Source organism: Myotis daubentonii, chromosome 12, assembly GCF_963259705.1.
Source record: "Myotis daubentonii chromosome 12, mMyoDau2.1, whole genome shotgun sequence".
Taxonomy (NCBI): domain Eukaryota; kingdom Metazoa; phylum Chordata; class Mammalia; order Chiroptera; family Vespertilionidae; genus Myotis; species Myotis daubentonii.
This window is the reverse complement of record NC_081851.1, coordinates 42,077,182-42,087,961: the sequence shown is the minus strand read 5'-3', so window position 1 is coordinate 42,087,961 and position 10,780 is coordinate 42,077,182. Positions and strand designations below refer to the sequence as shown.

General features: G+C 42.5%; 1 protein-coding gene across 3 annotated transcripts in view; it reads left to right on the top strand.

Moving 5' to 3' along the window:
- Positions 1-1,213: 1,213 nt before the first annotated feature.
- Positions 1,214-10,780, top strand: part of ACTR2 (actin related protein 2) — a 40,391-nt gene continuing 30,824 nt past the window's right edge. For 2 of the 3 annotated variants that reach the window (XM_059659630.1, XM_059659629.1), the window contains exons 1-2: positions 1,214-1,408; positions 9,875-9,985. In XM_059659630.1, the coding sequence (XP_059515613.1) occupies positions 1,361-1,408; positions 9,875-9,985 (159 nt within the window). In that variant the 5' untranslated portion in view covers positions 1,214-1,360. The remainder of the gene's footprint in view (positions 1,409-9,874; positions 9,986-10,780) is intronic. The other variant, XM_059659628.1, reaches the window with a different exon arrangement.

The following is a 10,780-nucleotide window of genomic DNA, read 5'->3' as shown; positions in this document are numbered from 1 at the left end:
GACAATTATGTACTTGGTATAGAGGCAGGAAACAGTCAGCTATAGTATCATATCCGAATTTGCATAATCAAGAGGCTCTGCTGCATTTTCGTCAGTGTCGTGAGTAGACCATCGTTTATACTTTCTACCATTTGCATGCATTGTTTTTATAATTAGAAGAAAACAACAGGTGTTATGTCTTAAAAAGTAAAAATTAGTAATCCAAAAGAAAAAAACGTAGGGGCATTAGCAGTAGAGAGCACGTTTAAAAGTATGTAACTAATAAATAATGAGGAATAAAGAAATAAAATGGAGTCACTACGGTCAAGCTGCTAAATTACTAAAATCAAGCATGCTGAGGAATGAGGAAATTATTCTATTCTTGCCTTACCTAGCCTGGGGACTTAAACTTTTAAACTTCTCGGCTGAGCGTTAATGCCTAGATGTACATTATTTCCACCGATAACCATCTGAACAACTCAGGAAAAATCGCTCCATTATCCAGACCATGACTAGACACTTGGAAGATTACCATCTTGGACCAACCCATGAGCAAAGACTGCAGGACTGGTCCTTCCCTAGCATGTTCTTTTTGACTCGAAGAACTCTCCCTCTCCTTTGGGACACTCTGGATATTAACGAGCTGTGTTTTCAGTTTGCACACCCTAAGTCCCTTGAGTAAATCTTTGTCCTTTATTTCTGGCCAAAGCCTCCTGACCGGGGTGGTCTGATTTCAAAGTCGAGGCTCTGGGTTCAAATAGGTGCACACACTGAAGAGGTGGCGCTGCAGGAAGAAAGTGGTCCCAGAAGCAAGGACACACGAAGCCCTGCTCCACGGTGCGCCCGGGAAGGACCTCCAGCTTCGCTCCCCCTCCCGCTGGCCGCGGCACATTCCCGGCTCCTGCGACAGCCCCGGTGGCCGGCCTGAGCCTTCCGCGGAAGAGGAAGCGGCGCCCTACACGCCTACGGCGCCTGCTTAGGGGGAAGGCGGCAGCGTCCACCGGGGCGTCTACAGTACTGGGCCGGCGAAGCGCCGGAAACCAGACGGAGAGCGTCACTCGGGTGGGCGGTGCCCGTGAAGGCGGAACCGGAGCCGCAGCGGAGGGCGGGGCTTCGGAGCTCCTTCGCTTCCTATTGGACCTGACCGCTGTTAGTCACGGCCTCCTTTCCGTCCCCACCTTTTCCGCGCTGGCCGTCAGTTAAATGACGGGCGGGGCGGGGCGGGGCCGGGCCAGTGGCGACTTCCGGTAAGGGAAGAGAGTTGCAGCCTAGGAGGGGCTGCCGAGAGGTGGAGGAGGAAGAGGGGAGCTCCGGGCGGCGGCTGCAGTAGGTGCTGGCTGTAGGTTGTCGGGGGCAGCGGCGGCTCTCTCGCAGGCGGACGATGGACAGCCAGGGCAGGAAGGTGGTGGTGTGCGACAACGGCACCGGGGTAAGCTCCCGACGGGGAGGCCGCGGTGGCCCCGGGTCCGGGTGGGGCGCACGGGCCCTGGGCGCTCGGGGTTGCACCCTGGGCCCTCTAGCCGTCCGGGCCAAGGAGCGCGGGGCAGCCCTTTCCGCCTCCGTGGATGTAGCGAGCGAGGGCCCTGGTCCCCCCGAGCTTACCACCCCCTCATCCATCCGGGTCGGGGCGGCGGGCGAGGCCGGCACTGCACGGGGACCCATGCCTGCTGCCCTGCAGGGGCCGGCTCCACGCCCCACGCTGGGCGATCTGGCTAAAAGGTCGGAGGGTAAAAGACGAGGTGTGTTCGCGAAGGGCTTCGTTGCCCCGGGTCGCCGGTGTGTGAAAAGGGGAAAGACCCAGAGGCCTTCCTTTTCCTGTGTAGGTACCGAATGGGAGGCAGGAAACGGGTTTAAAGAAGAAAAAAAAAAAAAAAGGAAGTACTGTCAGTGCAAGCCTCAGCCCTTTAGCAGTTTTGAGGTTTTGTGTTTTTTTTCTTTTTGAGGGAAGTAGAGGCCAGATCGGAGTGCATAATTCACTTTTGGTTCTGCATGCCGGGAATTTTGCCCACGGCGGCTCCGCGGAGACCTGCATGTTCCATTGAATGGTCTTGGGACGTCCAGCACCCCTCAGGGGGTCCCAGTGTTAGTTCTGCTGACCTTGCGGGAAGTTCATCCGTGTTGGCACCTCCCTCCCCCCGGTTTTAATTTTTTTAAATCTTCACCCGGGGATATATGCTTTTATTTTATATTATTGATTTTAGAGAGAGGGGAAGGGAGAGGGAGAGAGAAACATGGATGTGAGAGAGAGAAAATCATCATGGGTTGCCTCCCATTCGCCCCCCGGATCAAACCCGAAACTTGGGTAGGTGCCCTGACCGGCATCCAACAGAGACCCTTCGGTGCACGGACGCTCCAACCAACTGAGCCACACTGGCCAGGACCCCCCGTTTTCGTCCTTAGGTACAGATTACAGGTAATGTTGGTCTTTAAGAGTCTAAAACGCAAATAATTTGTAAAATCGGAGTAAAATACTGATTAAGAAATTATGTGAACGCTGTTTCTTTCAAACGCGCACCCCGCCCCCCCCGCTTTAAAAATGTATTTTGGGCAGCCAAGGCAGAAAATTAGAAGACAGAAATGCTACTTACATTGGATGAGTTCCATAGAGGTAATTTTCTCCTACGTTACAGTGATGTCTAACCATTTTGGAGTTGCATATTTTGTGACTTTTCTCCCCCTTCTTCCATAAATGTGACATGTGAATTAAAAAAGATTTTACGTGAACTTTCAAATTGGATTGTTGAGGAGGGGAAAAGACCTAATATTCACTGCCATAATACTTCCCTTGATGGAATTTGTTACAGACTTTTACAAGTAATAATTATACTAGCTTTATCTGAACTTAGTTAAAAATGGTCTGTGAGTAATAAGGGTGTTATCATATAATGGGACATCATACAAAATGAAATACTTAAAAAAAAGAGGCAGATCTACTGCCATGGAAAGTTGTCTAAGATTTATTGTTAAGTTAAAAATGATCCAGTTATGTGAGTGTTCTTTATTAAAAATATTTATATGTTCACAGACTTGTGTGTGTATATGAAAGTTTTGGAGGGATACATAAAAAAATGTTCATAGTGATTACCTGTGAGACTAGGGATAACGGAGTGAGGGAAGATAAGGACTCTAATTATTGGGAAAATGTTCTTTGTGTTTTTAACAAGACGTACTGTTAAATTATCTTTAAACAAAAGAAACTATAAACATTTGTTTTATAGTTAAAACTCAGTTAAAGGTACTTTTTAAAAGAGATATTAGTCTCAAGTTGACCTCTATATAAACTTAAAGCTTTAAAAATTGAATTTAAAACATTTTGTTTTGTGAATATACCAGATAATTCTCTTTAGAAATCTGAGCCATTTATGTTTTAATGGATTCCTCTTTTTCTTTTTTAATTTTTAGAAAAAGTGGAAGGAAGGGGGGCGGGTAGAGAGAGAGAGAGAGAGAGAGAGAGAGAGAGAAACATTGGTTATAGAGACATATTGCTTCCTGCATGCCCCGACCAGGGCTGGGGGGATGGAGCTTGCAACTGAGGTATGGGCCCTTGACCCGAATCGAACCTGGGACCCTTCAGTCCACTGAGCCAAATCAGCTAGGGCTGGATTCCTCTTTTTTTGTGGGGGAGGGGTGATTCCTCTTTTTTGAAGGCTAATGAACCCTATATTTGCAATGAGTTTTGTGATACTCAATTAGAATAGGGATGTTAACTGTGAGCTCATTAAAGAAAAATTTGTTTTTAATTTATGAGAGAGAGGAGAGAGAGAGAGAGAGAGAGAGAGAGAGAGAGAGAGAGAGAGAGATATGATAGATATCAATGGGCTGCCTCCAGCACACCTCTGGACCACCAGGGTTTGAACCTGCAACCTGGGTAATGTGCCCTGACCAGGAATCGAACCTGCACCTTTTGGTGTATGGGACAACACTCCAACTGAGCTACACCGGCCAGGGTCATGAGCTCATTTTTATGTTACTATTTCATTAGTTTAGCTATGTTAGGAAGCTGATTGTATATTGTTGATTAGTCTTATTCTAATTAATAATTTAAGGATCTTGTTCTTTAAGAGAAAAGATCAGTTACTATTACCTACATAGGAAAAAGTGTAGCTGGTTCAAGTAAAAACATATTTGGTGTTATGTTTCTTATTTTTAAATTTTATTCAGATTTTCTATAGACATAATCAACTTCAAATGAAGGGACAGTTCTGATATGTCCCAGTTTTGATTCCAGTCAAGGGCACATGCCTGGGTTGTGGGCTCGATCCCAGTAGGGGGCGTGCAGGAGGAGCTGATCGATGATTCTCTCTCATCATTGATGTTTCTATCTCTTCCTCTCTGAAATCAATAAAAAATATATTAAAAATAATAATAAATAACAATTTAGAAAAATAGAAACCACTTAGATTCTATATTCTTTTTTATAGTCATCTTGATTTTATTTGGTTAGCTGAAGGTATAATGATTCCTTTACAATGATATATTAAACAAGATATTCAAATTTAATTTCTAAAAACTTGTGGAAATAGTTCTTATCCTAAAGCAACTTGCCTCTTACACGTTTTAGGTTTTAAAGTTTTAATTATAGGCAATTTGAGAAGTTGATAATTTTTTTAACTCCTCTGGCAGGCCCTAAGTCGAATGCTCTAAGAGTGAGTTCTTATGATCACATGCTAACTGTTGGCCCTTGTTCTGCTTCCTCACTAGCCCCCAACCAGTTTCTCATTAGGGCAGCCTAGAGGAGTAAAACTCATCCAATTCTAATGATTTGCTTCATCCTCATAACTGTTCAAACCTACCACCTAAAATAGAGCCACTGAAAGTGGCCAAATAGGTGAAAATCTAGATATCTGCTTAGGTTTAGATGCCTTTCAAGAGTTCTGCCCAGGCCTCTGGTGTTGTGTATTCTGTTATCAAATTTGGGTGATTTTATCAGCAGTGAGTTAGTTCACCACCCACAATGCAGACACCTGCCTACTACGTGACTGGTAGTTTTTAGGGCCTAGTGATACAAAGTAGCTTATAATGCTAGGATAACTATATTTTCACTAGTGGCCCAGTGCACCTATTCGTGCATGTGTACATTGAAAGGAAAATAATTAGAAGAAATATTTTAATATTGCTATTTTCCATTTCTCTGTAATGGACACTGGTCGCTGTCTGCTGGGCAATTGGTGGGGTGATTGGGCCGCTTGCATCTGCCTTGGCCTGGTGCTGCCTGCTCACCTGCTCTACCATCCCGCTACAGTCCTGCCCTCGAAGGGCCCATCAGGGCTGGCAGCACCTCCACTGCCACCTGCTGCCAGTGCCACGTTGCGGACGCCCACCATGTTCCGTGCCGCCCCCTGGTGGTCAGTGCACGTCATAATAAGCGGTCAAACTTCTGGTTGAGGGGACAATTTGCATATTAGGCTTTTATTCTATAGGATTATATAGGATTTATAATTCCCATTTATATTTGCATATGGCCTGCTCTATCTGGCTTATGTTAATTTATTTTGTTGAATTCAGAAGTGTTTGGAATAGAAATAAATAAAAAACAAATTTGATTTTCCCTGGCTGATGTGGTTTAGTAGTTAGAGTGTCTGCCCGCACACTGAAGGGTCTTGGGTTTTATTCCTGGTCAAGGGCACTGTACCTGGGTTGCAATTTCCATCCCTGGTCCTCGTCACTGCGGAGGCAGCCAATTGTGTGTGTGTGTGTGTGTGTGTGTGTGTGTGTCTTTCTCTCTCTCTCTCTCTCTCTCTCTCTCTCTTCTTCCCTCCTCCTTCCCTCCCTCCTTCTCTTCCTTCCACTCTCTAAAAATCAATGGAAAAAATAGCCCCAGGTGAGGATTAAGGGAAAAAAACCTCACAACACAACACATTTGGTTTTACCTGTAAAATGCTTTGGAATAAATAGAATGAATATTTTGGTTGAGAGCAGGATAATCACTATGAAATTAAAGTAATATACCAGTACTATCAGATAAAATTAATAAAGAAAAATACAATAAGTCCAAGTGAAGCTTTATAAATCTGTTTATTTTTTGAGAGGAAAAATACTTTTTTTTTTTTTTTGAAAGGAAAAATACTTTTAGGGCAAATGTACAGGAACTCTTTTTTCATCTTTGCTTGAAAGAACATTATAGTGTTCATGTTCTTACCATTAGATGACTCAGTGGGAAGTAAGGGAGCTAGTTTAAACCACAGTGCTATGAAAAGGAAACTATATATGGTAAAAAGCTATTTCTTAAACAGAGACTTATTGCACACAATGAGAGAACTAAGTCTCCAAGTCTTAAAATGATTGGAGTGGGGGAGGAATTTCAAGGTTTAAATGATGCTAAATGAGTAGCTTAGGAAAGAATATTTTCATTTCATCACATCATGGTTTAGATTTAGATTTTTTAAAATACAGACTTTTTTTGCAATAAACGAAATGCTGGATTGTCTGTTAGTTTCTCTTATCAAGAAATAGGTTATTGTAATAATATTCGTGTTATTATAGCTGTCTGTGCTTTCACATTTGAAGTAATGTGAAATAGTGCAGTTATTGCCATTGTGACCGAATTATCTTATACCCTGTAGGAATGCTAACACTAGATTACTATGGCAGCAAATATTTGCAATATACTACGTAAGCAGAGTAATTTCATTAACAAGTGAGTGATAGCTTTAATTTGAATTAAAAGCCACATTTTCCTTTTTTGTAAAGCACAGGAATAGCAGGTTTACAATTGTTTTTCTAGTTTCAGGTGGGGAGGGGTTGTCCCAGTTTTTGTCTTCTTACCTCAGGCACTTGGGAAATATTTTGTCCCTTGAAATATATTCAAACAAGAGTTTTAAGATATGAACTACGCATCTGAACAGTTACAGTCAGAAAACATTGAGTGATGTGATTGTTTACCGATTTGCCACGTTGCATGATTCTGAAAGTGAGGCCTGATCATGAGAAGAGAGGCATATCAACCTTCCCAGGACTTGACTTGTGCCCCATCCGAAGCTCTTCCACCTTCACCTTCTATTATGATTTCGCACTTAAATCATTTGTTTACATTTAATATGCTGAAAGTGGCTCTCCCAGACTTACCGATTCTTTTTTCAGTCAATTCATTTTATAATTTTCCTTTATACTTTGAGGTAAACATAAGAACTTTATTTACTTTCTATATTTGGAATACATATATAATTTATGATTAATGCTTATATTAGGCAGGTGATCATGACAAATTTTATTTATGTAGAAATTTCAGTATGGCGAGGACAATAACAGATTCTCTACCCTTCCACAACATTTCAGTTCACATCAAGTGAGCTGGATTTTGCTTAGTTCTGATCGGGGCAGAGCCCAGCATGGCCCTGGCAGGGACAAGGAGTCCCTCGTCTTCTCCCTCTGAAGGCACTGAAGACAAAGGAGCTGTGCTCCCCACCAGGAACAGAAGGCAGTGCTGCCATACGCCAAAGAGCAGATTAAACAAAGCCCCAAGTCCACTCACCTCTAGCTCAACTCATCTTTAAAGCCTGTTCCTAACATACATTGCAACTGGCCTGAACACTTTCCCAGAGCTCCTCCACACACATTAGGCCCACATCTTAGAGTGGGGAGGGGCAGGACACAGGAGAGGTTACCCAAAAGTACCCAAATGTAGGCCCCGAAGGGAAGAGAATCACTGCACTAGTGGGTACCAGGTTTCCAGAGCTCTCCTCTCCATCAGGACCACACAGCACCAAGAAGCAGTGGTGACAGTATGTCTAAAGATGGAGTCCTGGAGGGCTGAGAGGCATAACTTGTATTTCTGTGCTGCCAAAAGGCTACAGCTAAAGCTGAAACATTTCTCAGCAGCCTCCCTGCTAACCTTCCCTTCCCCCCTGAAGTTTTTAATGACATTTTTCTTGCAATGTCTGCTCTTAAAAATAAGACTAAACACTGTATTATTGGTATAAGAATTTAAAGACCCTTGGTTCTATTTTTTTTTTTTACATATATATTTTATTGATTTTTTACAGAGAGGAAGGGATAGAGATAGAGAGTTAGAAACATCGATGAGAGAGAAACATCGATCAGCTGCCTCCTGCACATCTCCCACTGGGGATGTGCCCGTAACCCAGGTACATGCCCTTGACCGGAATCGAACCCGGGACCTTTCAGTCCGCAGGCCGACGCTCTATCCACTGAGCCAAACCGGTTTTGGCCCTTGGTTCTATTTTCAGTTTTACTGTAGTTGTTAAGTCTGCTAGTATATCAGTTCCTTACGCATAAAATGGAAGTATTAAAGTCAATAATGATATGCCTTCATTGGAGAAGTACACTATCTGAATATGAAGTTGTTACCTGATATTACTATATACATTTATCTAAATATAAAACTGTTAATAGCCCAAAATGCCTAATAAATGTTTAATATGATGCTAGTCCAGATTCCATTTAATTTTTCCCATTTTGGAAAATGAGTTGCTTAAGTGAATTGCCAGAGATAAATGCAAGCGTGCTTTAGAATTAAAACTTTAGCTCTGTTGTTCATTTTCTAACATTTCTCTATTAAAAATACTTGTTGTTGCCCTGGCTGGGTGGCTTGGGTGGTTAGAGCAATGTCCTGATACACCAAGGTTGTGGGTTAGATTCTTTGGTTAGGGCTCATACAAGAATCAACCAATGAATGCATAAATGGGTGGAACAACAAATTAATGTTTCTCTATCTCCCTCTCCATCTCTCAAATCAATAAATAAGTTTTATGCCCTAACCAGTTTGACTCAGTGGATAGAGCGTCGGCCTGTGGACTGAAGGGTCCCAGGTTTGATTCTGGTCAAGGGCATGTACCTTTGTTGCAGACACATCACCAGTAGGGTGTGTGCAGAAGGCAGCTGATCGATGTTTCTCTCTCATCGATGTTTCTAACTCTCTATCCCTCTCCTTTCCTCTCTGTAAAAAAATCAATAAAATATATTAATAATAATAATAAATACAATCAATAAATAAGTTTTTAAAAAAGTAGTTGTTGACTGAATTTGTCCATTTCCCTCAATATTACTTTTTTTTAAATTGAATTTTTAGAGGAAAGAGAGAGAAAGATCGAAGTGAGAGCAAAACATCAATTGGCTGCCTCCTGCATGCCTCCCAGTGGGGATCCTGCCACCACGCCATCCTGGCATATGCCCTGACTGGGGAATGAACCGGCAATCTTTCAGTACATGGGATGATGCCTAACCACCTGAACCACGCTGGCCAAGGCTCAAATACTTCTTGTGTGACCACTGTGTGCCAGGACCTCTTTGAGGCATCAGGATCTAACATGAATTGCTCAGCTAAGCTCCCTGCTCTCCTAAGGCTTTCTCTGTAGTGAGGGACTTAGGCACTAAGTAATCAGTTTTCCGGTAAATAAACATGAACTCCAGTTGTAGTCAATGCCATAAAGGAAATAAAACGAGATACGATAGATTGGACGACCAGTTTAGATAATTTGAAAGTATCCAGTTTAAAATATTGTATAAATGCAAAGTGGTATTTTTTAGAGATCTATTTTTTAAATGTTTTGATTGATTTCAGAGAGAGGAAGGTAGAGGGAGGGAGGGAGGGAGAGAGAGAGGGAGGGAGGGAGGGAGGGAGGGAGGGAGAGAGAGAGAGAGAGAGAGAGAGAGACATTGATCGGCTTCCTCCTGAGCCCCCTGTACTGGGGGGGGGGGGGTAGAGAGAGAGAGAGAGAGAGAGAGAGAGAGAGACATTGATCGGCTGCCTCCTGAGCCCCCTGTACTGGGAATTGAGCCTGCATCCCGAGCATGTGCCCTCATCAGAAAAGGTATCTGCGACTTCCTGGTTCATGGGATGATGCTCAACCAACTGAGCCACACCAGCCTGGCTCAGATACTGTTTTTAAATGGATATGGTACATACCTTGACTAACCCACTTTTACTCTCTTCCAGTTTGTGAAGTGTGGATATGCAGGCTCTAACTTTCCAGAACACATCTTCCCAGCTTTGGTTGGAAGACCTATTATCAGATCAACCACCAAAGTGGGAAACATTGAAATCAAGGTAATATTTTATTTATTGATAAATGAGGTTCAAAACCTATGAGATGTTCTTTGAATTAAGTAGTTTTAAAATATGCCATGAAAAGCAAAGGGGGAGGGCAGAATTTCTTATATTTTTAATTGATATCAATACCTGAAGAAAGGCATAAAAACTGAAATTAATTTTACCTAACTTTAAGTATGGCTTTGATGCCATTACTCTCTGAATGGAGTAAATCATTTAAGATTTTTATATGAATGTGAATTATTAAAAGAAAGCCTGGCATTTTTACGTTTTTCAGTTCCATATATTTGTCATCATGTATGTTAGTGTTTCCTTGGGACCTTAGCTTTTCCTTTTCACGTTCTCATGGCCTGATCCCCCTACATTTTTATATAGTTAGTCAGGAAAACACAGGGTGTAAATCTTATTGTTTCCTTTTCTCACTGATGTAATAACTGGTTTCCATGATGTGCAGGAGGAAGCGTACAAGTCTTTATGTGGTCTTGCATTATTACCTTACCAGAAAGAGAAAAGAGGGAAGGTTATCATTCCCTACTCACTGTACCTGACAGTAGAGACTCAGCATTAAGGATGATGGATTTTTCTCCCATATTAAAGGGATTGGAAATCAAATGGGAGTTATGCTATTGTAGAAGAAAAAAGAAACAGATCAACCAAAAGGACTGTTGTCACCAATTGACTTAAATTCTTCAGGTGGCCTAGGGGTCAGGTTATACAAAATGCAGTAGAATTTAGGGGCTCTTTCACTGAATTATTTGTGAACAAGCTAGCATTGTTGGTCTTATCTGGACA